The sequence below is a fragment of the Poeciliopsis prolifica genome, unplaced genomic scaffold (assembly GCF_027474105.1).
Source record: "Poeciliopsis prolifica strain line A6 unplaced genomic scaffold, Auburn_PproV2 SCAFFOLD011, whole genome shotgun sequence".
Lineage (NCBI taxonomy): Eukaryota > Metazoa > Chordata > Actinopteri > Cyprinodontiformes > Poeciliidae > Poeciliopsis > Poeciliopsis prolifica.
In genome coordinates this window covers 2,644,359-2,671,407 of record NW_026562386.1, presented here as the reverse complement: position 1 = coordinate 2,671,407, position 27,049 = coordinate 2,644,359, and the positions used below count along the sequence as shown (strand labels likewise).

The 27,049-nt window shown below is 37.2% G+C and overlaps 1 protein-coding gene across 5 annotated transcripts in view; it reads left to right on the top strand.

Moving 5' to 3' along the window:
• The window catches only part of tcf12 (transcription factor 12), a 76,350-nt gene that overhangs the window by 10,523 nt on the left and 38,778 nt on the right, over positions 1-27,049 (top strand). For 4 of the 5 annotated variants that reach the window (XM_055036443.1, XM_055036442.1, XM_055036445.1 and 1 more), the window contains exons 4-6: positions 1,262-1,335; positions 8,173-8,275; positions 25,673-25,734. In XM_055036443.1, coding sequence (XP_054892418.1) covers positions 1,262-1,335; positions 8,173-8,275; positions 25,673-25,734 — 239 coding nt within the window. Of the gene's footprint in view, positions 1-991; positions 1,036-1,261; positions 1,336-8,172; positions 8,276-25,672; positions 25,735-27,049 lie in introns of all 5 variants that reach the window. The other variant, XM_055036446.1, reaches the window with a different exon arrangement.

The following is a 27,049-nucleotide window of genomic DNA, read 5'->3' as shown; positions in this document are numbered from 1 at the left end:
CTGGCAGATGGGGTAACAAAACAAAATTCCAGAATTTGTTTCCATTTTTATAAAATGCATCAAGAACTTCCATAATTTTAAGCCTGCAAGAGCAACAACCAACATCGTCAAATGTAATTAAAATTAACTAAAAAAAAACTGAATTGGCAAAACAAAATCCACAAGTGTAATTCCAGACATCTGGAAATGGGTAAAGCATTATCAGTGCATCTCTAAAACTGGGCCAACCTTTCCATTAAGAGACAAGTGTTTAATACCAGTTACTTATGTAAAGCAGGACATTTTTTATGTTATAAATTACTTAGTTTTTATAAAATAACCTAAGCATAAGAGCTTGGTAACATTTCTGAATATATCATTTTGGTATTTTTTCATATATTAAGGCTGTTGTAAAAAAATATTTTAGTAATCGAGTTCTCTATTGATTATTTTCACGATTAATCGAGTGATTGGGTTTCTCTCTCTCTCTGCCTCGCCTGAACTCCAAGCACTGCACCAGGCAATTTAGGAATGCTCATTTGTCCCCCCAAAAATGTCAAAAACCTGGACAATTTAACGTTATGCTGCTAGCAAGTAGCAATAATTTATAGGCGTAAGTGAGAACCCCGTCCAACACAAATAATGATCAGCCTGGAACACGGTGCGCTAAATAATATATAGTTTAATGAAGCATCGAGACAGATACATTTTCTCCGAAGGAATTTTAATAATTGAGGTACTCAAATAACTCAGGGAATCGTTGCAGCCCTAGTAAATATCAACTAACTTGGAGAATTGCCACTTTTTAAAGCTTGCTATTCGTTTTTCAAGGATTTTCCTCCAAATTTATTTAATTTTTTTTGTAAGATGCAAAAAATGCTGATAGTTTTTGTCCAACCAATCACTGAAAATCAAAAAAGGCTGTCTTAATTTTTAAGGTTATGAAACAGAATAGTGTGCATTAATTTTTCTGATATTAAAATGAAACATCCCCTAGTTGTTTGTGTTGTAGATTACCTGGAAACAACCTACATCTTCATGAAGAGGATTTAAAAAGTAAACTTTTTCTTCTTATTAGATCAGATGCTTTGGTCTGTCTTTAAATCTATAGTTTAACTTATAAATACAATGTACAATGCTAAAACTTGCTTGTTGTGAAGAATGGCTTGTTTTTCTTCATATACATTCAGTTAAAGTGTGAAGCAGTGACTTTTAAATGTAGTTTGAACTGTGAGAGTTGAGGGGACTTGCTGACTGAATCGTGCATCTCTTGTTCTGACAGGTATGGATGAGCGGACCAACCAAGCGTCTTGGGCCCCAGGTGGCGAGTCCAGTCCTTCCTATGAATCCTCCCGGGTAAGATGACCCACAATCTAATGCCTCTGAGTGGCCTTTCTGCTCCACGGCGCATCATTTAACACTCATTACATCAAAGTGGGGAATTCACAATGTTTTATCTCACCTTTTCCCAGAGCCTGTTGTGTTATTTGACCTGTTATAGACACATTTCTCTTTGGCAGAGTGAATTCATCAGTTTTCAAATGTTTAAGTTATTTTTATTGAAAAGAAAATGTGTTAATTTTCTCTTTTATAGCACAAAGAAAAATGTTTGCATTAGAATTCTTGGTAGGTGATCAGTGGTCTTTATGTAACACCTAAAATTTAATTTTTAGCTCCTCCTAAATTCAGTTTTCCTAAAACAGCTTTACGTGGATCTGTTTAAACCTCAAAATGATCAGGTGTTTTTACTAAATTACTAAACATATTAGACTTTCAACAGCAATTATCTTGCACTTTGCTCCTTTGGTCTGAATAATGTTGAGGTGAGATTAGTGTAGCGTTCTGGGTTCATTCTTTACCACTTTCTGTTTTCACTGTTTTTACCAGAGTCTACATAAATGTACAGGGTTTAATATTTACTGTAGAAAATGGCACTAATAGGTAGCTACTTCTTTTTATTTACCGGAAACTATTGGATGGAGTTTTGTTGAAATGAGGTGCAAAACATTTCAAACTGGCTGGATTTTTCTCAACTTTAAATTCAGTCGTATCTCTATAAACTGATATTCAGCTCATATTTTCTGTTAACTTCAATTGTTATCCATTTTTAAACAACGTCTTACAGGTATCAGCAGAGAAAAACGTCACAGGAGCTTGTATGAAGGGCTGTGTTTTTGACACCACAATAAAGAAAACACAAAAATTTATAAATTTATAGGAAAAGATGTTCGACGTCTTACAGTGAAAACAAGCTTTTTACCTTATGAGCATCTGAGGAAGTGTTTCACATTTTTGTGCAGCTTTTATTTTGAATAAACTATGATTTATCTTTTGAAACTGTGTCATCTTTCTCAGTGTAAACCTTTACATTATCCAGCTTAATACATCCTATTAAAATGTTGCACAGCTCATATTTGTGTGATTATAACAACTTTCACGTAAAAGTTCACTGTAAATCAAGATGTTGTAGGAAGTGGATGTCTTTCTTGCGTCTAAATGAGAAGCTCTGAGTGTTTGTATGAGCAAGTGTGAACAGCTCTGCCTGTTTGTTTGTCTCTCACACGTTGGCTGTTCCCAATGCCCTGTATGAATTCCAGTTAATGTCAATCTCCTGTCACTTTCTATTAGAACTCAGCTAAATGTCAGAGCCACTCGGCCTGCGTTACCTTGTTTATTTCTCGGTGCCCTTCCCGAATGAACATCTACAGGCTATGGTAACATAGGCGGCTTGATTTGAATTAGAAGACAGAGCAGCTTGAGATATCTTCGCTCCAGGTGCATATAAATGAGTGATTCTGACATTACAAGGCACGGCGTCAGCCAGCAGACAGCTGTTTGCACGTCCATAAGGCCTGCATGCATTCTCTGAAACAGCTGCACATCCTTATCCTTACACAGACTTCAATATAAACTTTTTATAATATTTTATTTCACATTATCTTGTCCATCCATTTGGGATGGACATTTATTGTATAGTTCATTATTTATTGTACTTACAATGATAAGTAACGACAAATTATAATTAATATAATTTGTCCTAAAATTGTCCATATTGTCGGGATTGTTAGCTTTACTAACAAGGTTCTCCACTTTTTGTTAAATGAAAGCATCAAAAAATTCAAAGACATGATTAATACAGCTTCTGTGTGAAGTTTAGAATAACTTTCATCTCCACATTTATCATTATCACAATATAGTATAAAACTTTTAAGTTCACATTGCCCACCTTTATACATCCAGCCATACATCCATCCATGAATGAATAAGTCTTTTACGTTGCTTGTGTCACATTGGAGGGTTTAAGGTCAAGCCACTCCAAAATAGGAATGGGAATTCATTATCTTGAATGAAAGAAATTTAGTGTAAATTTTGCCATTTTTATTTATTTAACCAGGTAAACCTTGTTGAGATCTGGATCTCAATTTCAAGAGGGAGTTGGACAGAAGTCTGCAATACACAGCAACCTGGTTGCAAAATAAAACCAATTAAAAATTGGCCAGTTAGTGTTTTAAAAAGCAAATGTTAACATTATTGATTTCTGTTTCAAGGTTATGATTACCTTTTTGACTTGACTAAAGTCATTAGATATTATTAAGGTAAAGAATTGCTTGAATTACCTTTGCAATTTAACCTGACAACTCATACAAGATCAATAATTTACATAAAAATGATTAAATGAAAGGTTAGAATCATCCTCGTTGCAAAAGGTTTGTGTGAATAATTAGATTTTATTTATTGATGTTTCCAAATCAATCTCCTGTACTTTGAACATCTCATACTTTACTTTGTTTGGTTAAATGCTGCGTTTGCTTGCCTTATTTTTTTCAGGTATTTTGAGGACATTACATTTTATCCAGCTAGTTTGAGTCAATGAATAATTTGCATATTTCAGAATGTTTTCAGAGATTATTAAATTCCTAAGATTTTTCTTAAGAAATATGTAATGTATTTAAGACCTTCCTCACATTTTCTTCTTTCCTTTCATTGTATAAGAAGAGGTCATAATGACTTTTTTCCACCAAAAATAATGAGAAAAAGTCACTATTTTGCTTGATAAAATGAAGACATGCCTATTACTTCTTTCTGTTTACTGAAAAACCCCAGAAAGTATCAAAAACTTTAAAGAAAATCAATTTATGGCTTTTTCACTAAATGTGTCCAAGGCTTGTGGAAGAAATTCTGCGCGCCTCATCCTTCAGTCTGCTACAAAGGGGATTCAGTCTTGTCCCTGAGCTTGTTTGCTGGTGCGCTATGAATGTGTGATCAGTCGACTGTGAACAGTCCAGAGACCTGCCGCGCTGACCTTGGCTCACAGCCAGCCGCTGTTTCCTGGGTAGCCGTGGCTGCAGACTGGCGCTCTGACAGGCAGGGCTGTGCCCGCTGCCACCGCACGACTACCCCCCTTCTCCCACGTGCCCTGCCCCAATTGATACCCGACCCCACGCGCATCCATCACGACCATATCATGACTTCCCAAGGAGCCACATGCAGCCACACGTTCACCTGGGATACTGCCCAGAGTGTGAAGAAATGACTGTTTAAACAGTGTGGTGAGTGATCGGGGAGCAAGGCGTGAGCTCTGGCCTGCTTGCTGCCATAGTTATCTGACAGTTATTTAGCCAGTAGTGCAAACGCAGCCCCGTGGCTCCCATGACAGGATGCGTTAGTGTCTTGGATAGATGTAGGCCACCAGTGTTTGGGAATGATGGGGGACCTGTGATTGATGATCTAACTGACTCAAAGCAGCAAACACAGGGCAGTAAGACTGTTAATGTAGACAAACACACCGAGTGGTGTGGTGTCTTTGTGTTTCAGACGGCATGCTGATACACTCTCTGGGTATTTGTTTTTATGTAAAATACCAGGAGAATTTCACCTTAAATTATTAGCATTAATCGGTTTTTGCTATTAGACATCACAGAATTAATAATTGATGATGATAACAAAGCTTTGGTTTAATCAATGTAATAATTGAAGCTCACATGTGAAGCTCAAGCTGGTTGAATAGACATAAAAAAGGGCAGTGAAGTGTAATCTGCAATTCAATTTAACCCATGTTATTTTTAACGTTGCCTGTTTTTACAAAAAGGGGGAAAGAAAGAATAGTGTAATGAAAATAAAATGTTTAATGTCAAAGTATAATAACATATTCAGTGCTTCTTCTGAACAGGCCAGCAACAAGATCCACCAAACAATACAGCAAGAAAAAAGCAAGAATGAGGTTTAATAAACATTATGCTCCACTTATTTAGTAGGTGTCCTAACAGCTAATAGTGATGTCATAACTTTGTTGCTATAGATCTTGTAATTAGCTTGACATTTCCCTTAAAAATGAACTTACACACTTCTTGCTCTATGGTTGTCTGCTGACGATGGCAGACTAGCTTTTTTTCTTCTGCCTCCGGGTGAACCATGTGATATGGCTCCTCGTGTTTGTCATATTTTAAAAATATTACATTTAACTTTTACCCATATTGTATGTCCTCGTCTCTTATTGCAGGGTTTGGTAAAGCTAATGTTTGCTACTGGCTTTACATGCAAACCACAAACCTTCTGAATGCCGCACTCAGAGCTTTCCACTTCCTCTTGTTGCATCCTTTAAAGTTAGGTTTAATTAACATTAAGATAATCTAGTTTGGATTTTTGGTAATCAATTAAATGCTTCAAAAAACAACCCAGAAAACAAAAACAATAATGATTTAACTGGTATACCTTGGAAGAAAATAAACAAGATTTTTATGTCGAGTTTGTATTATGATTTGCTGTAATTATCTCTAACTTTAAAGAGCAACTAACCCCTAAATCACAGGTCTGAAACTCCAGTCCTAGAGGGCCGCTGTTCTGCAGTTTTTAGATGTGCCACAGGTACAAAATACTTGAATGAAATGGTTTAATTACCCCCTCCTTGTGTCGAGAAGTTCTCCAGAGCTTTGCTAATGACCTAATTATTCTATTCAGGTGAGGTGCAGCAGAGGGACATCTAAAAGTTTCAGGACACCGGCCCTCGAGGACTGGAGTTTGACACCCCTGCCCTAAATTGTCTAAATAGGTTTTATTTTATGTTTCATTCTTCATGTTTTTGTGTAAATTTTGATGTTTTAGTGTAAATTTGTTTAGTTCTTTAATAGTTTGCCTAAAACCATAAAAAATGTTAAAACTCTCCCAGAAGCATAAAGATAGCATCCTAAGAAACCTATTTAGAGAGTTTATGAGGGGAAAAAAGTTAATTTAGAAGTTAATTGGATGGCAACTAAAGTCAAATTTGACTAACTTCTGGTCTGTAATATACTTAATCTCCTTTTTGCTGCACTGAAAACAAAATATTTTTAAACACTCAAATGTCGACCCGTTGGTTCTTCCTCAAGAGGAGAAAACCATCTCATCAGTGAAGCTTAAAGTATATTTTGAACCAAAACATGCAACACTTTCCTTGTTGACTCCCGTTGATGAATCCTTGGTGCACCAATCTCAAGTATAGTCGCTCAGTACATCAGTCTTATCTGAAGTGCCATTTTACAAATTTACTTGACCAACTGGGCTTATTTCCATAAAACCCATCCTTCTGGTAATAAAATCTGATTCCTCTGAAGGAAAATGAAATAGGGGTTCACCTTCTAATTTAATTCACAAAAGTCGCTCGTTGTTTTGCAGTTGAAAAGATGAAATGTTTTTTCACTTCCTTCTTTCAGCGGTGTGTGCGCGAGTCTTTGTGCATGCGTGTGTATTAGTTTGGTTGAGCTTCTCACGGGGCTGTTGTTGTTATTGAGTCGGTTCATGGTGTGATTAACAGAGTGTGCAGGCTGGCAGGAGCACAATAGGGAATCCCTCGACGCAGCACAACACTTCGCTGCCTTTGAAATTACTCCATCACCATCCACTCACAAAAAAAAAAAGATGGATAATAAGATTTACTTCTCTCTTTTTTTTTACCCTATGTTGAATGCAAAGACTACGAGTTGGTGACAAAAAAAAAGAGCTCTATAGAAATGCAAGCGTAGTGCTGCTCGGTCCGTCTGGTGGAAGTTAATGTAGTTTTGGAAGATACGTTCGACTGGAGGATTTTCACAGAGTGTGGGATTAACTCTGTAACGAAGCATCTTTTATTACATGGGACCCCAAGTTCTCCAAGACCACACTGTGACCGATATTTAGACCTAAGCCCCAGATGCTGATAACTGTCATGAAAAGGCTGCATGAAACTGCAGGAGAAAAAGGCAATTTTTATAAGCTGCAGGTGTCAGGAAACATCGTCTGTGTTTTTCCCCTTCCAGTAAACAACAGCGTCTCATGAGCCGCATAGACGGTAGCACAAATACGAAGGGCTCAAACGCAGGTTTGGGTAATGGGGATTGTTATGCTCTTAATAAACTGATGGATGAAGGATAGATGAAGAAGAAACAGTAAAGCAGTAAAGTAAGGTTCTCATTAAATAGGCCTTAATGAAAGTACATGCATATCTTGTACCAAAAAAGTAGAAAGATTATTTTAATAATCAGTTCTTCTGACAATTAATTAGATATAAAAAATGAGACATTGTTCATGTATCATCTTTATACAACTGTAGCAGTACAAAAGATGCGAATAATTTGATTACTTTTTTAAAAAGAGAATGTTAACATTATATTGCATGAAATGTGATAGCAGCTTTTTCTTAGTGTTGATTATTTGTAGCAAAGGATGCATCTGCAGGTAAAATTCATATGAACAATGTGAAAATCTCAGTCTTTCGTGCTAATCTGTTGATTGTTTTTGGATTAATCAATTAATAACTGGATAGCAAAAGGTGCTTAACTGGAGATTTTTCAGAGAATCTGAACCAGTTGAAGAAAGGGTTATTGAATTATCTGCTGATTATTTCAATAATTGATTAATCACAATTAATCCAATTAATCATTTCTACAAGAAAATTAAAGTAACAGTAAATATGCCAGACATACAAAGATAAAACGTAATCTTTAGTGTTGATTGTTTTACTATGTTTATTATCGTTTATTTAGATTAAATAACCTCAAACATAAAATAAAAGTGTTGAATGTCACTAAGATGAGCTGTAACCAGCTAATCCTAATATTTGTATTTTTTCTGGAGGATTATCCAGATTACTTATTGACATTAATGACCAGATGTGTTCTCCTTTTGCTGCTCAGTGAAGTTGCTCAATATTGTGAATAATACTCTGATCTCCTCCCCCAGGGTTTTGCAGACAGCCCTCATTATGGCGATCATATGAGTGACAGCCGATTAGTGTCCCATGAAGAATTGTCCCCAACACCTTTTATGAACTCAAACATAATTGGTAAGTAAGCAACTCCTCTTAAATCAGCCCTCACATGCCCTTTGGTGTTAGACTGTAAAAAAATTGGTCTGACTGATGTGCAAGACGCACAATGCACCTGAAGGTTCGAGTGCTGAAAGCCTTGCTTGGGTACTAGACAGTATTTGCCCCCCTCTCTTTTCTTCCTCTCCGTCTCCCTCCTTCTGTGATGACCCTCCCCCAGGGTAGGAGTCACACCATCAGTATAGCTTTCCGTCAGACGAAGCTGTGTCCGAAACATGAAATTGGCCATAAGCTTCCTCTGTGTGTAAGGTTAATAGTTGATTTAAGCACCTTCATTTTACATCATGATTTTTATGTGATATTCAGTTTAGGTTTCAGGTTTAAATGCATGTAGCACCGTCTAATTTTATTCCATAAACGCAGTTATGAGTGAATTTTGTTTACTTTTTAGTTAGTTTTAACATTGTTTCTGTTTGCTGCTGCCAAACCATTCATCAAAACGGCCATCTTGTTCCATTCACCAGGCTGTGGATAATGCACTTTTTCAACTTCAACATATTTTCTTCTTTAGCTCTGATCAAAATCATTAGCCAGCTTCTCCCCTTCCTTGCACTTTAATACTGAGTGGCAACATGCACTGACATTACAGCAATTAAAAGCTGTATGTTATTGGGCGTCCAGCATCATTGTGATGTGTAACCACTTGACACTTTTACGGCTAACTATGTCTCAGCTCATTACATGATGCCCCTAAAGACTGGTTTCCAAGCACAGTGATTAGTTCACAAATGGCTGCTGCTGAATTGAACTAAAATGTTATCTCTCTTGTAATTGATCACGTGGCTGCTTCAGCTGCGTCTCTAATATGCTCGACAGCAGCAGGTTATAGATGCGATCTGTTGCTGCGATATGTCAGTTCTCGACAGCATGATTGTAAACTCTGTATTGCCGTTTCTTATCTCAGGCTCAGAAGTCTGCAGTCTTATTGAATTGTTTTCCAGAGTAAGATCCGAGACTTGCATAAATCACGTTTTTTTTCCCTGTGTTCTCATTAAATTAAGCCTGAAAGGTTATTTCTCAGCAGTGCTTCTGGCAGCACAGCCATGCAGTATAAAGATGCCATTATTCTGGTTGGTAGGTTGTGTTTCAAGCAACAGTTTTTGTTACCACAGAAGAAGTGAAACACTCATTTAGTGGGTCCTTTTTAAACTTTTAAAGTAATTGCTTCAAATCTGAAAGCATCTGTGTGTTGTAGACTTTACTGGAGCGAGCTGTTGATTCAGATGTTTGTGAGCCTGCTTACCACATCCTGGATCAATTATTCAGGAAAAAAATAAAGGAGCTTTGGAAAATGTCCACTGACAGGCAAAACTGAGGCTGGTGACGCAAACCTCTTAGGGATACTTCATACTTCCTGCCTCTTATTCAGAGTATCCTTCCTGATTGGAAGTCCCCTATACAAACCTAAAAGACTGGTCTACGTAATGTGAAGTTTATCATCCTGCTAGATCATAAATGGCCTTTGTTTTTAAAAATACATCTCTAAATGGAAAATTCCACTGGAAAAAAAATGCAAAAACAACTTGATATGATTTTGTAATTGTTTTAGCTATTTTTTTTTTTTTTACTTCTTGCTCACTACCTAGATGTTACTGGCAGTGGATAATTAGCTTATAGGGATTTATGGAGCTCCAAAATCAAGGGCTTATTTTTGCATCACGTTTTGCATAGTGTGCATTAAAAGCTTATAAGGAGAGATTCTTTTAATTCAGGGCTGAGTACCCATTGGTGACACCAGTCTCTCACCAGGCCTGGAAGTAAGAACAAATTATGAGTTTTTTTCTCCACCTACATTTGCAACAAGCCTCTTACTGGGTTGCTCTGTAAACTATAAACTACCTGGTCGGTGGCAGCCGCAATGTCCATGTACACAGAACGTCATAAGCAGTCTTAGTCATCGCCACGTGAAACTCTGTGACTCATCTGGTGGTAACAATGATAAACATGCTACTCTTGATGCTTTAGAGCTAGTCTCATGAGGATTTGCAACAGGTTTTGTATATTTATAGTCAGTCATCACACATATTCTCAGGTTATCAAATTGTAAGTGATTCACCAGTTGTTCTTCTTAAAGGACTGGGACATTTCTAAGGACTGTAACTCGCAGAATGGTGACGTTATGCTAGAAATAATATTTTTGGATCCAGCAGAAAAGTAAGAAATTTCAAGATTATGTCCATTTATGCATCAAAACATTTGTCTCATTCTTTGATCTGATTTTTATTTAGCTTAGAAAGGCTTAAAGTTTTTCTGTTTGATGCTTTGGGAATAAAATGTCTTGACTTGCTGATCACAGACAAGGACAAATCAGGGGATAATTAGCTCTCTAACTGATTAATTGGTGGGTATCTAGTAATTATTAATATTAATATGTGGTAAGGACATTTATCCTGACAAAATAAGTTGGCATTTACTGCTCTGGCGCATTAATTGACAGCCAGACAGTCAATTCCCAACTCAGAACAATTCTTCTTTGGTCAATCAGTCCTCTTCCATATAAACCTTTAGTCCTATAAAGCCCCGGTTAAGAGCAACAAAAGCACACAATTTAACTCGAATATAGTCATTGCATGTGTTGTATATTAAAAGTCAGAGGACAGGAAATTGTAAAAGTAGTTTTATGTGTTTCACTTGAGGTCTTCTGTAGGTCCTAGTGGGTGTTTGGCCTTGATTTCCTTGTTCTAATTATTTAGCCACAGGGATGGCCAAGTGTTCGTAGTACTGACAAGAAATGGTTACATCTGATTACCCGCTGAGAGTTTTTTCTGGTGGTGTCAGCTTGAAATGGGGAAGTCAGTGGGGAAGGCTCATTTCAGGCAATCTGGGCAATTACCTCAGGCAATGAGCTACACCTGACAGAGCTCCTCATTTAACTCATTTATATTGTGAGTGTAAGCCACTGCTTGTAGCTTATGCCATTAAATTTTTACTCCAGAACAGGGACAATTTGATTTGAAAGTTGTTATGTAGGACTGAAGTGGCTCTAAGTTATTGTTAGTTGCAGGTGTGATTAGACTGAATAGAAAATAAGAAGACAGTAAATTGGTTAGCGTCTCTAAGACTCTCCAAGTCTAAAATAAGAGTTAGCTTTTAAATTCAACATCTGCATTCCTTACAACTGTCTCTTTATTATTTGTCACTTCTAGTAGGGCTGGGCAAATTATTGATTAATCCAATTTTTTGGCTTTGAAGGATTTAATTTGTGGAAATCCAGATTTTCTTCCACCATTGGACCCATTATATTTTTGTACCGTATTTTTCGGTAGAGCGCACCATAGTTTAAGCCACAAAGTTAAAAAAAAAACCCAACTGGAAACAGTTGGTTTTCACCAGGTTAATAAATCATTGAGGACTCAGCTGTCCATCTCCAACGCCGAACCACGGATTCTCTCATGCCGAGCTTACGGGCAGCGGCTCTATTTCCCTCCTGACTGCCAGATCTTTAGCCCTCAACTTAAAAGATGCGTCATATCAACTTCTTGGTGTTGTTTCCTTGATGAGGGGGTGAGTTTGAAAAATTTCTCCGTTGTGCCTGGTGCTAGCATGTTCTAAATGAAAATCAGCAGTTTCGTCTTCGATTTCCAATTTTGACTTCCATTGATCCACTTCCTGCTAGAGAGCCCCCTGGTGGTTGAAGAAAAATCCACAGAAGATTTTCGAAGATTTTGTGAAGAAGATTTTGTGGCACAGGATCCCACAAAAATAAAAGCTACTTTTTCTGTCATTTGTAATTAAATTTTTTTTAGAAAAAAAAGCAAGAAAAAAACCCAGTTAAAATCGGACATCAGTTCCTTTACGAAAAAATCTGAGATTTTATTTGTAATCCATATCGAACAGTTCTGCTTTCTGTGATTGAAGCATGCAATCACAATTCACAAAATGTTCTAAAAATAAGACCCAAACAATCCCCCCTTCTTTTTCTTTCATGAATTCAAATCAACAACTTTATCCTCTATCGTTGTAAAACTCGTTCTCATTGGATACTCGCTGCTTAGCTCGAGAGTTTTTCACATCCGTTCTCTCCTGCCATGTGCCTCGGGACGTGACATCTCAACTGCTGAGTCGTTGTTTAATGCTCACGTTTCTCTGTCCTGCTTCATATCTGTGGTTCATACGGCTTTAGTCTTGCATAAAAACTAATCAGCTTACAGCGGTGTCATCGACGCATGCATACAGCCACATGCAGATGCCCTGCAGACAAACACGTGTGACCTTAAGAAGACTACCTGACTGGCATGGCCTACTATAGAAGCTGACTCATTAAAGTTTGTCACTGCCACTGATTTACTTTGGACCTTACAAACTGTGACTGTATTTGTAGTTTCAAAGAGTCCATGTTTTGGTTTACTACACTAATGATAATTAACAACAGGAACCACTGCATGTAGTAGGTCTTTTCTGTCTCCAAATAATAATTATGTTAGGGCAATAACTGCAAATTATGCATAAACACAAAGGGTTTTTGCTTCCCGAGGCACTTCAGTGCAGTACAGTACAGCAGGATTCCTCGGCTGATGATGCTGCTTTACTGAGCTGATTTATTTTTGACTGCTATTTATCAAATACTTCCAATGTGTGCTGGTTCATGTACACAACAAACTGAGTCTACAGAAAAGCACTGGGAACATGAGGACAGAAAAAGTAAATCTAAGTTTAGACTGTTTTTACGTAGGTAGAGTTAGAAATTTAATGTGCATAAAAAGGTCAGCTGAAGTATCTTATCTTTAAAGAGTGAACTGACAGCTGCACTTTTTAATTGTTGTATTATAATGCACAGTATAGTGTAGCTCTCAAAAATTTGCACCAATTCCTATAATATATTTACATTTATTTATAGTAAAGCCTACCTACCCTACAATTTGTCTTTGCAAAAATGGAATTTCTTTATATGAAACGTTTTTTTTTGTATGGCATTTTCTTTTAAAAGTAATAAAAAAAGACATTGGTTCTTCATTGTGCACAGGCTATCCCTTTGCAGATTCCCCTCTCTCCTTTTTCTTTTCCACTTAATTGATCCCCAAAGCTCTGCACGAGGTGTCAAATCCCACATCATACTGGCATCCCCAGTGTGTTTTTACTGGGGCAGGTGTCATCTGCTAATGCTTTGTCTCACGGGAGAACATCCCCAGACCCAGGCTGTGATTGTGGCCAGGTGCTGTTCAGGTGTGCACTCAGTTTGCAGAACAGCGTGGGTCACAGGTGCTGCCAGCGCTGCATCCTTTTACCTCGCTGCTGTTCATACCCACACACACGTACACTCTGCAGGCCTTCAGGACATAATGTAGTGGCAACACATGCTGATAATGTGAGTCTGCAGATATATACACATTTATCAGGGCTGAAAGAATTCATTGCAATGATCACAATGGATCAGTTATTGAAATAATTACCAACTAATTTAGTAATCAATTGGACTATACAGAATCTAAAACAAGCAAGTACAAACTGTACAAAAAATATACAGGTTTTGCATCTAAGATGAAAAAATATGCTCTTCTCAGACCTCCTCCAGTGGCATAGTGTTCAGTGCTTTACCTGTTTCAGATTTGATAACAAAAATCTCTTACTAACAACCTTTTGCTGTGCTGTTATTAATCGATGAATCCAAATAAATTAACCAGTTAAATAAATCAGTTGCTGAAATTCCCTTGGACTCGATTTAAGAGTAAAGGAGATTGGGCTTTCTCCGCTGCTCCTCCTATTCTCTGGAATAATCTGCCTTTCCAGATTAGATCTTCCCGCTTATTTGTATTCGTTGGCATTTAATTGAGGCCTGATATTGTAAATTTTCTGTTGTGATGTTTTAGTTTAATTTTATTTACTTATTATTCTTATGTCTTTTGTATTATTATTTTTCTATTTCTCTTTTCATCAACTTATTCTGTTGTGTTATCAGTCTTTTATTACATTTAGGTGCAGTTTTAAAACCGTTTTTAAAGGTGCTATATGAATAAATTTGACATTGACCGTGATAAAAAAAATAAACAACCCTACATGGTGTTGACGCTAAATCCAGCAGAAAAAGCTGAAAAGCTTTTCACATGTAGAAGTATTTCTTTTAGCTGCAGTTGCATCCTTTGCTACAAGTGATCAAGCATGCACGAAGGAATTATATGACATTGCATTAAAATGTTTATTTTCCTTGTTAAAGAATGAATTAGTTTGTCTATTTCCATTTTATTATCTTTCATTTCTAATATTGTATAAAAAGGCATAAGGGGTTAATAAAATTAATATTGTTGTTTTGAGACCAATATTCCACGGTAACAGAAGAATAATGCAAAAACAAAGCCTAAAACATTAATAATCTTAAATACTAATGAACATTTAATACTAGAACTGGAAGACATTTTAATTATCCAAAATAAAAATAAAAAACAGCAGAAAAATATCCCAAATATTTTGTTTTATAAAGTCTTTGTAAATAACATTGTGTGTTTTAAAAAAAAAAAAAAAAGCTAGTTGTGACTAAAACACCAGACTGAAGATTTTTCTAGTCCAGTTTTTGGTAGGAAGACAGAAAAGAGAAAAACAATAAATCATGCAAATGATAATTACTGAGCTTGTTTATTGTGACAGGCCTATGTACCAATTGTTTCTGACTGATTAAATGGTCAAAATAATCAATAGAATAATGGATAACTAAAATAATTCAATATGTGTGTGTGTGTGTGCGTGTGTGTGGGGGGGGGGGGGGTGTTTATAGACAGGCGCAGTGTAAGATGTGTGCTGAGCAAATGAGATGTATGCAGCACTGTTTAGTTGCTGTAGCCGTTCATTATGCAGAGCTGCTGGGTGTGCTTATCTGTTACTGTGGTCAGTGAAGCGTGAAAAGCTGAAGATGAGCTGAAAGGGCGAAAATTCCATTTCTCCTTCCCCGCGCCGCCTCCATGCTTCCTTCAGCCCGTCTCGGCCCCGCCTCGCCCTTGCCTCCCGTCCTCAGGTCCTGGCCCCCAGCGTGAGGCTGGCGAGGCTGACCAGCTGTAGAGGATCAGCTGTATACTGAGTAATACCCCAAGGGCCGCCTTTCTAAAGAGGATGGAGGAGCAGCAGTGGTATAGCCAAGTTATGATGACATAACCAGTCTTTCAGGAAGCAGCTGCAAGGATCAGAGAGCCATACTCTATAAAATATTATAATAATTGGAAAATGCAGTTTGTTTGAGTTTCTTCTCAGTATACTTTTGAACTTTTCTAAAGGAAAGCTGGATTCTTAGGGAAAGATCAGCCATCTTTGTTAGATTTTTGTAGGTAGTTGCCTATATATGTCTGAAGATGTTAGAAGAAGAGTTTAATTTCTTTTTTCAAAGAACTTTTCTGCTGATGGGGCTTATAAAAAAGAAAAAAGTTATAAAAAAGTTCAGTTAAACCTAATATCTGCTTCAGAGACAGGCTGTGCTTCTACCTCCAAAAGCTACCCCTTTCTTCTTCCCATCCTCCCTGGTTCCTCCCTCCCTTCATGCTGCCTGCAGCTGTGTTACTGCTGGAGCTCATATAATACAAGTTCAATACTAACAGAATATATTCATAACTCAGATTTACAGTGGACTCTGTATTTTTAAATTTAGTCTTAACATTTTTATGCTCTTAACATATTGACAGTTTATTTTGCAAATAGTTTAAAAGATTTTAAAAAATGCTTGAGTACGTCTGATAGCCGCAGATAATTGAAGTTAGTCTTTCAGTGGATCTGATTAAATTATATTATTACTGAAGTGTTCTGTAGTTTCAGTTTTGAATCACTTCAAAACTGGAAAGAGAGCGATTTATTTCAAGTATTCATTACTTTTAATTTTGTGTGTCAGAAAATTTTATTACACGAGACAAATACAAGACGGTCTTAAATGCACAAAGCCTAATTCGGTCTGCACAAACATGGGGAAGGCTGCTGACATCGCTCAGCAGATAGTCATTGATGCGCTCCACAAGCACAGTAAGTCATAAAAGGTCATTACTAAACTCTTGTTGTTTAGAGTCCAGGCATATTAATGGAAAGTTGAGTGGAAGGAAAAAGTCATGATGGGGTTGGTACAACACAGAAATGATGAATAAACACAGGTAACCTACAGAGGAGTCCAGGCTGCCATCTTGTTTGACAAACATGTTTTAAAGCTTCTATTTATTCGGACTTTGAATTCAGGTCAACTCTACCACAAAATATAAGGCTAAGATTTTTTTTTCTTTTTTTATGACAAGAATGAAGCCATAATGTTACTAGAATACTGTCGTAGTGCAAGAATAAAATCATAGGACAATAAAGTCAAAGTAATACAGGAAAAAAGTTTTAATATTACCAGAATAAAGTCAGAATATTAGGAGAATTAAGTAGTAATTTTATAAGAACACAACACAAAAAATAAGGAAAAAAATCAGGATTCCAAACCCTTTTCTTATTAAAACTACTTTTTTCTCATTATTTTAAGATGTTCTTATAAAATTTCATCCTTTATCCTGGCAATATTACAACTTTATTCTTGTCTTATTTTGACTTTATTATCCATCTTATTCCCACTTGAAAGAACGATTCAAGTAAAACCCACTTTTCTGTGTGTAATTTCTTTTTTTCTTTCTTTTTTTTTTTTTTTTTTTTTTTTTTTAGAAAAGAAAGCTTTAATTTTTTTGGATTAAAGTCAGAAATTGTATCTGTTATGAAGAAAATCAAATTTTATTTTTATGTAACCCAGCTCTAATACAAATCCAGCTCAGACAAAGTGGGATGATAACTTTATGGAAAGACACTCCCTCAAATACTTTCTAAACAGGGTTGAAGCTCCACCTTTAAAAGGTGGGAATGAAGTCCTCGCATCAATCTGTCCAAGATGAATTTTGTAAAGCTTACTCTGTGACATACAGCCTCGGTTGTCGCCTCTTTAGTCTGGTAGTGTTGGTGAACTTTCTTTCCCAGTACTCTCCGACTCCCACAGCCACCACTGCTTGTCTTCCTGTGTACATGCTGGGTGTACTGGCAGGCAAAATACGAGATAATGTTCCCCTCCCCTCTTTTTGCTCTGTAGTGGATTGTGATTGGATAATGAAATGCAAACATTTGTTTCGCCTTTACTCCCACTTGACAATGCCTGACATTTTCTCCTACGCTGGCACAGCCCCGACAGTGTAAAGTGTGGGAAGTGAAGAGAGAAGCACGTCTCTGTGAGACTTTAATGCCAAGGATATGGGGGTGGTTAGGTAGATTTTTATTTGGTTTTTATCAACTTAAAACCAGCAAGACTGTCTTCAATGGTTGCTCTAGTTTTTACTCTCCCGCTATGCCAGATCATCAAAAGTTTCCCCCTTCTGGCTGGTTGGATGTTTTATTTAGTGCAGCCTTGTGCTCTTAAACTCCAGACCGCTCAGGGTTTGTGGGGGATTTCGTGTAAGAAAATATGCCCACAGTGCTGTGAGTTGAATCAGCATTCCTAACCCATGTGTGCATCCTTCCTCGTCCTTCACCTCTCTTTAGCTCTCCGTTGTTTTGCTGCTCAACAGTTGTTTGGCATCTAATACCAAACATTGACTCATTCTTTGATGTTGCATGCCGTCCTGATTCTAACAGCCAACAGGGAGACATTTCTGCAGCTTGTTAAACACGCTCTGTTTCTCTTTTTTTTCCCCTCCTTTTTCCTCCTTTAAAGCAATCTCGCAACTTGACAGGGACGATGGCACTGAGCTCGTGAGATGCAGGAGAGCGTGTTACGGCGGCAGCATCCGTTACAGAGCTGGCGCTCGCATGTTGGGAGACGTTATTAGGGAGCTCATTGCCTTTCTCCTCTGAGAGAATGGATGCGTGATTATGAAGTCATCAGCTTTGAACCAGCGTGGCTACAGAGGAGCACCCCTCCTCACGGGTCCTCGGGGTGCCATTGATTGGTGACCATGTGTTTGTGCCTGATAGACTGTGAAATGGTGTGTTGCTGCACGGCTGTGTCACACCTGCGTCCCACCGAAGTGATTGATTGGTTTGGTCATGTGGAATGTTCCCATCTGGTCCACAGTAATGCATTTTTTTTTCCTCGTTTGTGAATAACAAGCACCGGCGGGAGAGTGGTTGGGATCGGAAAACGGCAAAGGCCAAGCGAAAACATTTTCCCCTGTCCACCTCCCCCGTTTCTTCCCCTCCTTCTTTTTATGGAGTTAGAAAAAATTCAAATAGTCCGAGCCGTGGCACCTGATAATCCTGGGAGGGGATAAACACAATCAGGAGATCCACTATTCCTCCCTCTCCCTCCCTCTTCCTCTCTTTCTCTCTCTCTCTTTCTCTCTTTCCCTCTCTTTCCCTCTCTCTCTCTCTCTCTCTGTTCTGTGTTATGATGGATTTTAGGAGGAAATAAACAGTTTAGCTCCAGATACTGAAAACCATATTTATAAAAATGTTGGATGTATGTGATTTTGCTGATTGCACCATCTTGTTTTGATTAGTAGCCTGATTTATAAAAGCAGTGGCGTTTATTTCCCCATGAGCCTAATGTGTTATCCTCTTTCTTATTCCTGTGTTCTTCCCAGTTTGATTTCTCTTAATCCCAGTCCCTTGCCTTTAATTGATCTATTCATTTCACCTAATGGCTAATTACACATCAAGCTGCATGAGCAGATACATTCATCATCCGAGTACGTAATAATCAGTGACATTTCAACAAAGAAAAAAAAAATGCAAATAAGAACTCATTAACATTTGCTCTTGCTGCTTTGAATAATGTCACATGCTGAGAGGGCTGTACGCAGAAATTGATGTCGAGCTCAGGGCAGGAGAGCCATGTTTCCTTGGTGTTTTGTTGCTCCGTCGTGCTCCTCTATCCCACTGTTGTTCCTAATACTGAGCTGCAAACATTCTTCCGACAGGCAGGGAGGAAGCCGATATGATAGGGTGCCCCTCCGCCCCCTTATTTCCTCATCCACGCCGCTGACCTAACCTCTAACCCAGCCAGCTTTTACTTAAAAAAAAAAAAGAAAGAAAACCCGAGGGGAAGCATCAAACGGCTTCGACAGAATAGATGTACACAAAGTCTTGAAAGGGAAACAAAAGGAGGCATGTTAAAAGGTGTGATGAAAAGGCGAATGAGTGAGTGTACATCTGATGTGTACCTGCGCCGTCTTTGGTTGCCAGAGGAATGTATTAGTAACCATAGAGCCTGTCTAATTTTACTTCCAACGCAGCCAGACACACCGAATCCTGAACTTTACACAGTGGAGATCTCTCTGGTCTTCATATTCCACTCTTTTCCATGGATTGATTCATAGCTCCTTGAGATTCAGTGCTAAAAACTTTTCTCATTGCGTCCCGTAATGATCTAATTATAGGAATAATGTTTTGCAGTAATGTGCCATGAATCTCATCAGACTGGAACATAAGCTCCAGACATCAACGCCAAACACATAGTTAATCAGAAAAAACGAGAAACAAGTGAGCTGGTGCATGGTGAAGTACATTTGGTTTCTATATTAACAGCATACAGCCAGTCAGTATCTGGTGTTTGTTGTCACGGTCTTGGCTTTCCTTGGAGCAAGGAAAATACGCTCATTTCTTTTGGATGGAAAAATAGGCCCTTGGAATGCATCTGAGAGGCAGTGAAGCTCGCTCACTAATTGGCTAAGTTTTGTGGCAATGGTTTTGAATTGATCCCGGCGGACAGTGAGGTCACCGCCGCTCACATTATCAAAATAAAGAGCTAAACAGAGCATCATGCGGCGCTGTTCTGCTGCTTTTTGATCAGTAAGGATGTGATCTATGAGGAGCTGGCCAGCTTGGCTTTTTATGTGGAAGGATTTCATCTAAAGCTATTGTTGTTAATTCAATGCTGATGGTCAATGAGGCTTTTCTGGATACAAGATTGTCCAATCTGAGCATCTGTACTCTGTTTTCTGTGAAATCAAATTTAAATCAGACCAAAAGCTTTTGATGATCACAGATGATATCAACGGGAGGTGATGTGATCGAACTCAGTTTGATTTTGGGCCAAATCAACAATTTGAATGTTCTTAAAGGGCCCGTTGTGCCAGAATGTTTCGATCGAACCCATTAAATTGTTAAAATATCAATAATTGTTTCAGCATTCGGTAAGCGTTCCTTAAAATTAAATAATATTGAAAATCTTTTCACACTAATTCTGTTTCACAGATTTTATGGTGCTAATTTAGAAATATTTGTAAAAATTTTTTAGAATTTGTTTTTGCTAATGTATGATTTTAAATGTGACTTTTTATTAAACGCTGCATTAAGTCACGGCCTGTAGCTCGACATCGAGCAAGGGTGAACCAGCAGTCACTTAAACGCAATATGTTTGGCCAATTTTGAGAATATTTCTGTAAAATCAGGAAAAAAAAACGTGGGAATCTTTGGATTTTTTTTTCATTTTTATTTTTTGGTGAACTTTGCAGATTTGTGAAAAATTGGAAGGACTTATTGATGCAATTTAAAGTCCAGAGGGCCACATAAAAAGCTTCAGCGGGCCTGATTTGGCCCCTGGGCCTTGAGTTTGACACATGTGTGAAAGAGGGTTGACACAGTGCGAAAATATAAACTTGATACTGAGTAAAATATGTAACAGTCAATGTCATTTTTGATCCTGCAGAAACGCATATATATAAAAAAGTCTTATTTCAAACGGCAGAAAAAGTGACAAATCCAGAAAACAAGATCTTTAGGCATTTATACTGGGTTATAAACACTAAAAAGAATATTGTAAACACAACTTTCTTGTTTGTCATGGAGGATGGTAATTTATTTTTTATTGAATTTCTTCAGTTTCAGTTTTGCTGTTAACAGAGTTGTTTCCCACCCAGTTATATACTTGCTACATATTATATTTAGCTCATAATAAAGTGCTGTTTACATCACTATGACACGATGGTGAACACAGACTCCGTTCTGCAGTGAGATGCCTCGCAAGCATGCTCACACCTTCACACCTTTGAGTGATATGCTAATTATCAGGCTCACAGAGCGTTTTCATCTGAACTCACAAAATCTTCTCCCCTCATGAGATTACATTTCATTTGAACACGGACATACTAAGTGATGCTAGGCTTCGTACAATTTATTTGATTGATTACGACTGCAGTAATTAAAGCGTTTTAATCATGGTAGTTTCTGTATTATCTGCCCATTCCTGATGTTTTAAGGGCGACAGTGAATTTTACTTCCCGTCAGCGCCCGCTCGCAGTTTAATTAATAGTTGTGTGGCAGAAAAAGAAAAACACATGCTTGGTTCCTTGTAGGGGTGCACAGAACAAATAGGCCTCTATGAGACATAATAATAACAATATTAGTGTTGCTCTTGTTGTGATGCTGTGATCTCACTGGCCCGTTCAGAGGAGGGAAAACAGAACAAGCCTGTAACATGTGAACAGACACAGTCTGCTTTTAGCTCCTCTTCCCTTACAACATAAACAACCCACTCTTAATGAGCCGATTCAAGCCTGAACATTAAATTGTTTAACATTTAACTTCAAACATTTTGTTTTCGCCAAACGCCGTTTGTCATTGTGACCTATTTTGCTCACCGTGAGTTACAGCAGCTGAGCATCAGACAGGAGACTGTGTCACTGCAAGATATTTTATTCAGCTAATTTAGGCTCTCTGCTTTGGAAGTGACCAAGCCAGCAGTATGCTCCACTTGATGTATCACTTTGTTCTACTTTACCCCTGCAGCATGAACATATATTTTCCTGAAATTTGTGAGCAGATTTCTGTAAGCAGGTGGATGAAGCGGACAGATTTAAACATCAAATTGCAAGAACCTGGCGTGAAAAGTAGAGAGAAACCTTACTGGGGTTTTTCTTTTCCTGCAGTACTTATTTTCTTTGGTGATCTCTGTAAATGTTTTGGGGATCGGAGCGCTGATGAATCAGTTTTTTTAGTGGTTGATTCATGAGAAATTTAGCATGAACAGACACAGAGTTGTGAGATTCAGCAGTCTGTTTGCCATGCCCTTTTTTCCCCCACCCTGGTATTTATTACAAAGATCTGCACTAATCTAAAGCAGCTGTTAAAAGAAACAATTTTATGTGATTTATTTCATTTGAGAAAACTGTTGAAAAGCCACCTATTAATAACAGAATTAAAGTTAACTAAACAAAGGCTTTATGGTTTTTATTTTTTGATTATTTGAGGTCATACAGTTGAACAGATGACTGCCAGATTTAAAAGTTTTGCATCACTGCAGGTATTAAGTTCTTGAAAGATATAATGTTAAAACACTTGAGCTTGCTTGATAAAGAACTCCTCAAGTATAAAGATAGCCAAAAAAAAAAAAAAATACAAAATTAACTTCTTTTTCTTTCTTATTTTGTTCTTGGTTAAGTATGCACATGTTTTCTATGTCCTGTTTGTTTTCTTGTTTTTAAAGGCTGTTTGAAATAAGTAAAAATGTAAATGATTTTGTGCTAGAATGCCGTTGTCGTGAAGATGGAGGTCACACCCAGCTGGCTCTAATCTGAGCTGAAAGGAAACCTGGCGCTGCTGTAGCGTTCACTCAGCTCCATCTGAAGTGATGAGCTCCAACGCTAAAGCCAAAGGATGAGATTAGATTATCTGAAAAGCTAAACTTCTTACCCGGGGTGACTGTTAAAATTAGCAATTTGTGGAAATTAGCAATGGATAAATTGAAAATGTTTATAAAATGTTTATATAAAATGTTTATATATATATATTATATATATATATATATATATATATATATATATATATATATATATATATATATTCAGCTAAAATATATATTTTAAAATATATATTTTACTCTGCTGTAATGGAAGTCCAAAAGACAAAGTTGAGTCTTACAGTTAAGTCTAAACTAATTTATGGCAATGACATTTAGATTTAAAATTATTTTCAGTCTAGCAGTGAGTTTATTTCTGTTCGGAAATGAAACAGGCATTTTGCAAAAGATTGTAAAACAATATATTTATGTGAGAATCAGTTTTAAAAATGTATGTGTACTGAGTTAAAGATACCAAATAATATGTTTCTCAGTAATCAATGAAATCCTCAATATCTTTTCTGAACAGCTTTTTGCATATTGACAGTTGTTTTTGGCTATTGGGTTAGCTCAGGTCTTCCATAAAAACTTCTCATCACCTCAACATATTCTTACTCCTGTCTAAAGCCAGGAACATACTATATGAGATTATATCATCTCTTTAATTTATATTTTAACTGTGTCAAACTAATTTCCCAAATTTTATGTAGCCAAGCTTGTTCTTCTTTAACAAGGCATTTTTTTAAAGTTGAGATCTGAACTGCTGCTTTATTGCATTAGGTTGTAGTCGATGTCTGTGTTTTCACATCTGTCTGCTTGCTGCGCCTGAATTACAACAGTGTGCATCAATTATTCATATCAAAACCAGTGTGTGTGACAAAACACATGCTGGCAATGAATATTTAACTCCTGCACTTGAGCAGACCTTGTTTCTAAAGAATGAAAAATTATTCTTACTGGACCACTTTTACATATCAGACGGAAAGTAAAGAAATTGAAATTCTCGTCACAGGAGATGTTTCATCATCCTGCCATTATAGCGAACGTTGGTGGTAACCGACAACTTAATCCTATTTCCTTTCGCAAGAGCAATGGCTCAGAACAGTATCGCATTATTGTTAGAGGAGAAGCAGCTTTGCCAGTTAAACCATCTTCCCTGATTTCCTCATCTTCCGGCGTCCCCAGAGACGATGTGCACAGATGCAGAACAACTGTCTCCTTCAGGAGTGCTCAGATAAGCACAAGTGGATTCTCTTAGATGTACCTGTGTTCACCTGCGCTGGTGGAAACAGGGCTCAGATCAGTCACTGTGGAACAAAAGATCCAGGCTATGCATGTTTTTTAACGCACAAAAAAAGCATATTTACTGCGTCCCCAGAGTACACAGAGTTTAGTTCCAGGGTTTGCGTCTGTGCTTGTAATATTTGGAAGTCTGACAAAAAATAATGCATGATGGTGTTAAAGTTATTCATCATTCTCCCTGAGGAGCTCTCATTTGTTTATTTGTTTGTTCTTCCAGAGGAGTAAAACTGCTGAGTTTGGATGTTGTGATGTGTGTGATTCATGTATATTCTGCGCTCAGATTTTTATTTCTCCCCTGACGGCTGCTTGCTAGCTTTCCGTTAAGCCGTGCAGACTGGATGTGACACTGATCGAAGGACTCTGACAATTGTTACTCTCTTAATTAATTCACTGAAAACATCTTTTGCATGCTGACATCGCCATGAGTCGTTGCACTTCTGCTGAAGGATGAGATTTTTTTTGCATGCATTAGATTATTTTTAGTATATTTATGCTATACATGTGTGAGAGGTAAAGGAGAAAAAGCTGAGTTCACTTTAATGTGATTTATACATTTGGCAGGAAACTTTTCCATCAGACTGGGACATTTGTCTCCAAAGTAAAAAACAGAAATGTATTATTAAATCTAGATTGGCATCTTCTTCTTTCTTTTCAGCTTTTATAAGCTAAAGATCTAATATGTGGGAGCAATGGCACAATATTGCACTGGAACTAGTTCAATAATTTAAACAGTGAAACTCATTTAGCTACTATTTAGATTGCATAGTGAAATATTTTGCCTTAATTTATGTAAATTTTTATACGGTACTAAATTAAGCTGCAAAATTTTGTTTCTCAAAAAAGTAGAATACCACACAATGTTTGCAACAGAAACGTTATGTTGAAACTAACTAATTAATTAATAGCATTAAATTGAGCTAAATAACTGCCCCATTCTGATGATTAATGTTTTTGAAGGAGTTTCCATAATCCATTTTGTTTTCGGTTTTGGTGGTAAGTGTGTCTTTTTATTTCCATTTTATTTTTGGATGTTTTAAAAATCTTCCAATTCCAATGCTGAATGTTCTTTACAAAATTAAAGTTTATTGGTCTTTGACAGAGTGTGGTTGCATTTTTATGCTATTATCAATAAATCACTTGAAAAACAACAACAATAGTATAGTTTATTGGGATAATTACTGGGACAATTTATCCCCCAGTAAAATTTGTTATTGTGACAACAACACAATTACAAGCTGTCCAGTAAAAGCCATTAACAAAACAAGCCAGAAAAGAGTTTTTATCCAAGGAGAATGAGGGAAATGTTCACAAGCGACAGAGATAACTGCAGCCTTGAGATGGTTGTTGATCTGAGCCCAGCTGATGTTGTTTCACTTTGTAAGGCCAAGGCCAGCGCCGCTGCATACCAGGACATTTCAGAGCACTTCATGATCCCCTCTTCTGAAAACTTTTATAGAGAACCAGCAGGACCCGGTACCTGCCCACATTGCCAGAAGTACTAAAGACTGAGCTTTGACAACAATGCTGCTATTGTGCAAAACCCCATTCAGATTTTATTTCCATCCTTTGTGTTGTTACAGGTAAAACTGAGAGGGCTTCGTTTCTTGGCTATGGGAGAGAGCCTGGAGCATCTGGTTGCCAGGTAGGTTTCAAAAACATTCTGCTACTACAATGAAGCCTCTATAAATCAAGAGATTTTTACTCTTAGCTGTTGTGGGTTGTCTGTTCAGAGAAAACAACTGTAAGGGGTTAATCTCAGAGCAATAATGTGTGTTGAAAACAAACTCAGCGATGAGTCAGATATTGTTGCAGCTTCTCTAATGGAAACTGAGCGGTTTGGTGAAAAAGGAGCTGCTCTTATGATACTGCTGCAAACTGGAAGTTATTACTTCTTCCTAATAAATGAAATTTAGTAGAAGAATTTAGAAAAGAAATTTCAGGTAAATAATTTGTAGCTTTTTGTTAAACAGGTGATGGGCAATCTGTCCAGAATCCCAAAACGGCTTATTTTTTGAGAGTAAAATCAAATTAGCTTAATATGAAAACTCATTGTGATAACTATTGATTTCAATCAAACTTAGTTTTCTGGACACCCACAGATAAATACTATTTGTAGACAAAAATATGAAAAGATGGTTGCTAGGATTGCTTTTACAAGATAATCATCATAGCTTTAAATCAGCTATAAACTCCCTCAAGCTGCAGGTTATGTGTGATCTTTGCAACCTTCTTGCTTAGTTAAGTTGCTTTGCTTAATATAGTTGAATATAATTGATGATATGAACTAAAGAAGAATTAATTACCTCAAAGCATTAGTTAAAATTCGCTAAAGGTTTTGTTTTTGACAGAAACTAAAATGTTTGACCTTCATTTCAATTTTTCACTCAAGAAAGTTTTTGTTTTATAACTTAAGATAACTTGTGTTTACCTAACAGCTCACAGCAACACGAGTTGTATTTAAACATTTGCTTGCTACAGTTGAAGTTATACATAATTTGTTTGCACTTCCTCTGTGAGTTTGTTTGGTCCAGATGGATGAACAGTAAACACAAATTTAATCAGACTCTCTTAAACTTGTTTTTTCTTTTTTGTTTGATTTAGTCTTTTTTTTTTATTTGGTTTGTGTTGTTTTCTCCTACCATAATAAAACTCATATATCTGCTGGGCGCTTGGCAGAGCTGGAAGAAGAGAGTGCTGTCCTAAACTGTCGTATATCACTTCACTAAAACTGTTTCTGTTTGGCTTCCTTCCACGTCGGCTTTTCTATGATACATCTGAGGGTTTTTTTTTCCACACAAAACTCAGCTTTTGCAGGTTTACACTCTTCCAAGCTGTGAAAATTTGACTCCTGGTTTCTCCTCTTCTGTTGCCTGTCTCTCTCTGCGAGGTGAACAGTTTGCTGATAATTGTATTAAATTTTAATTCACAGGAATTTGGAGAAAGATATTCCTCAGGAT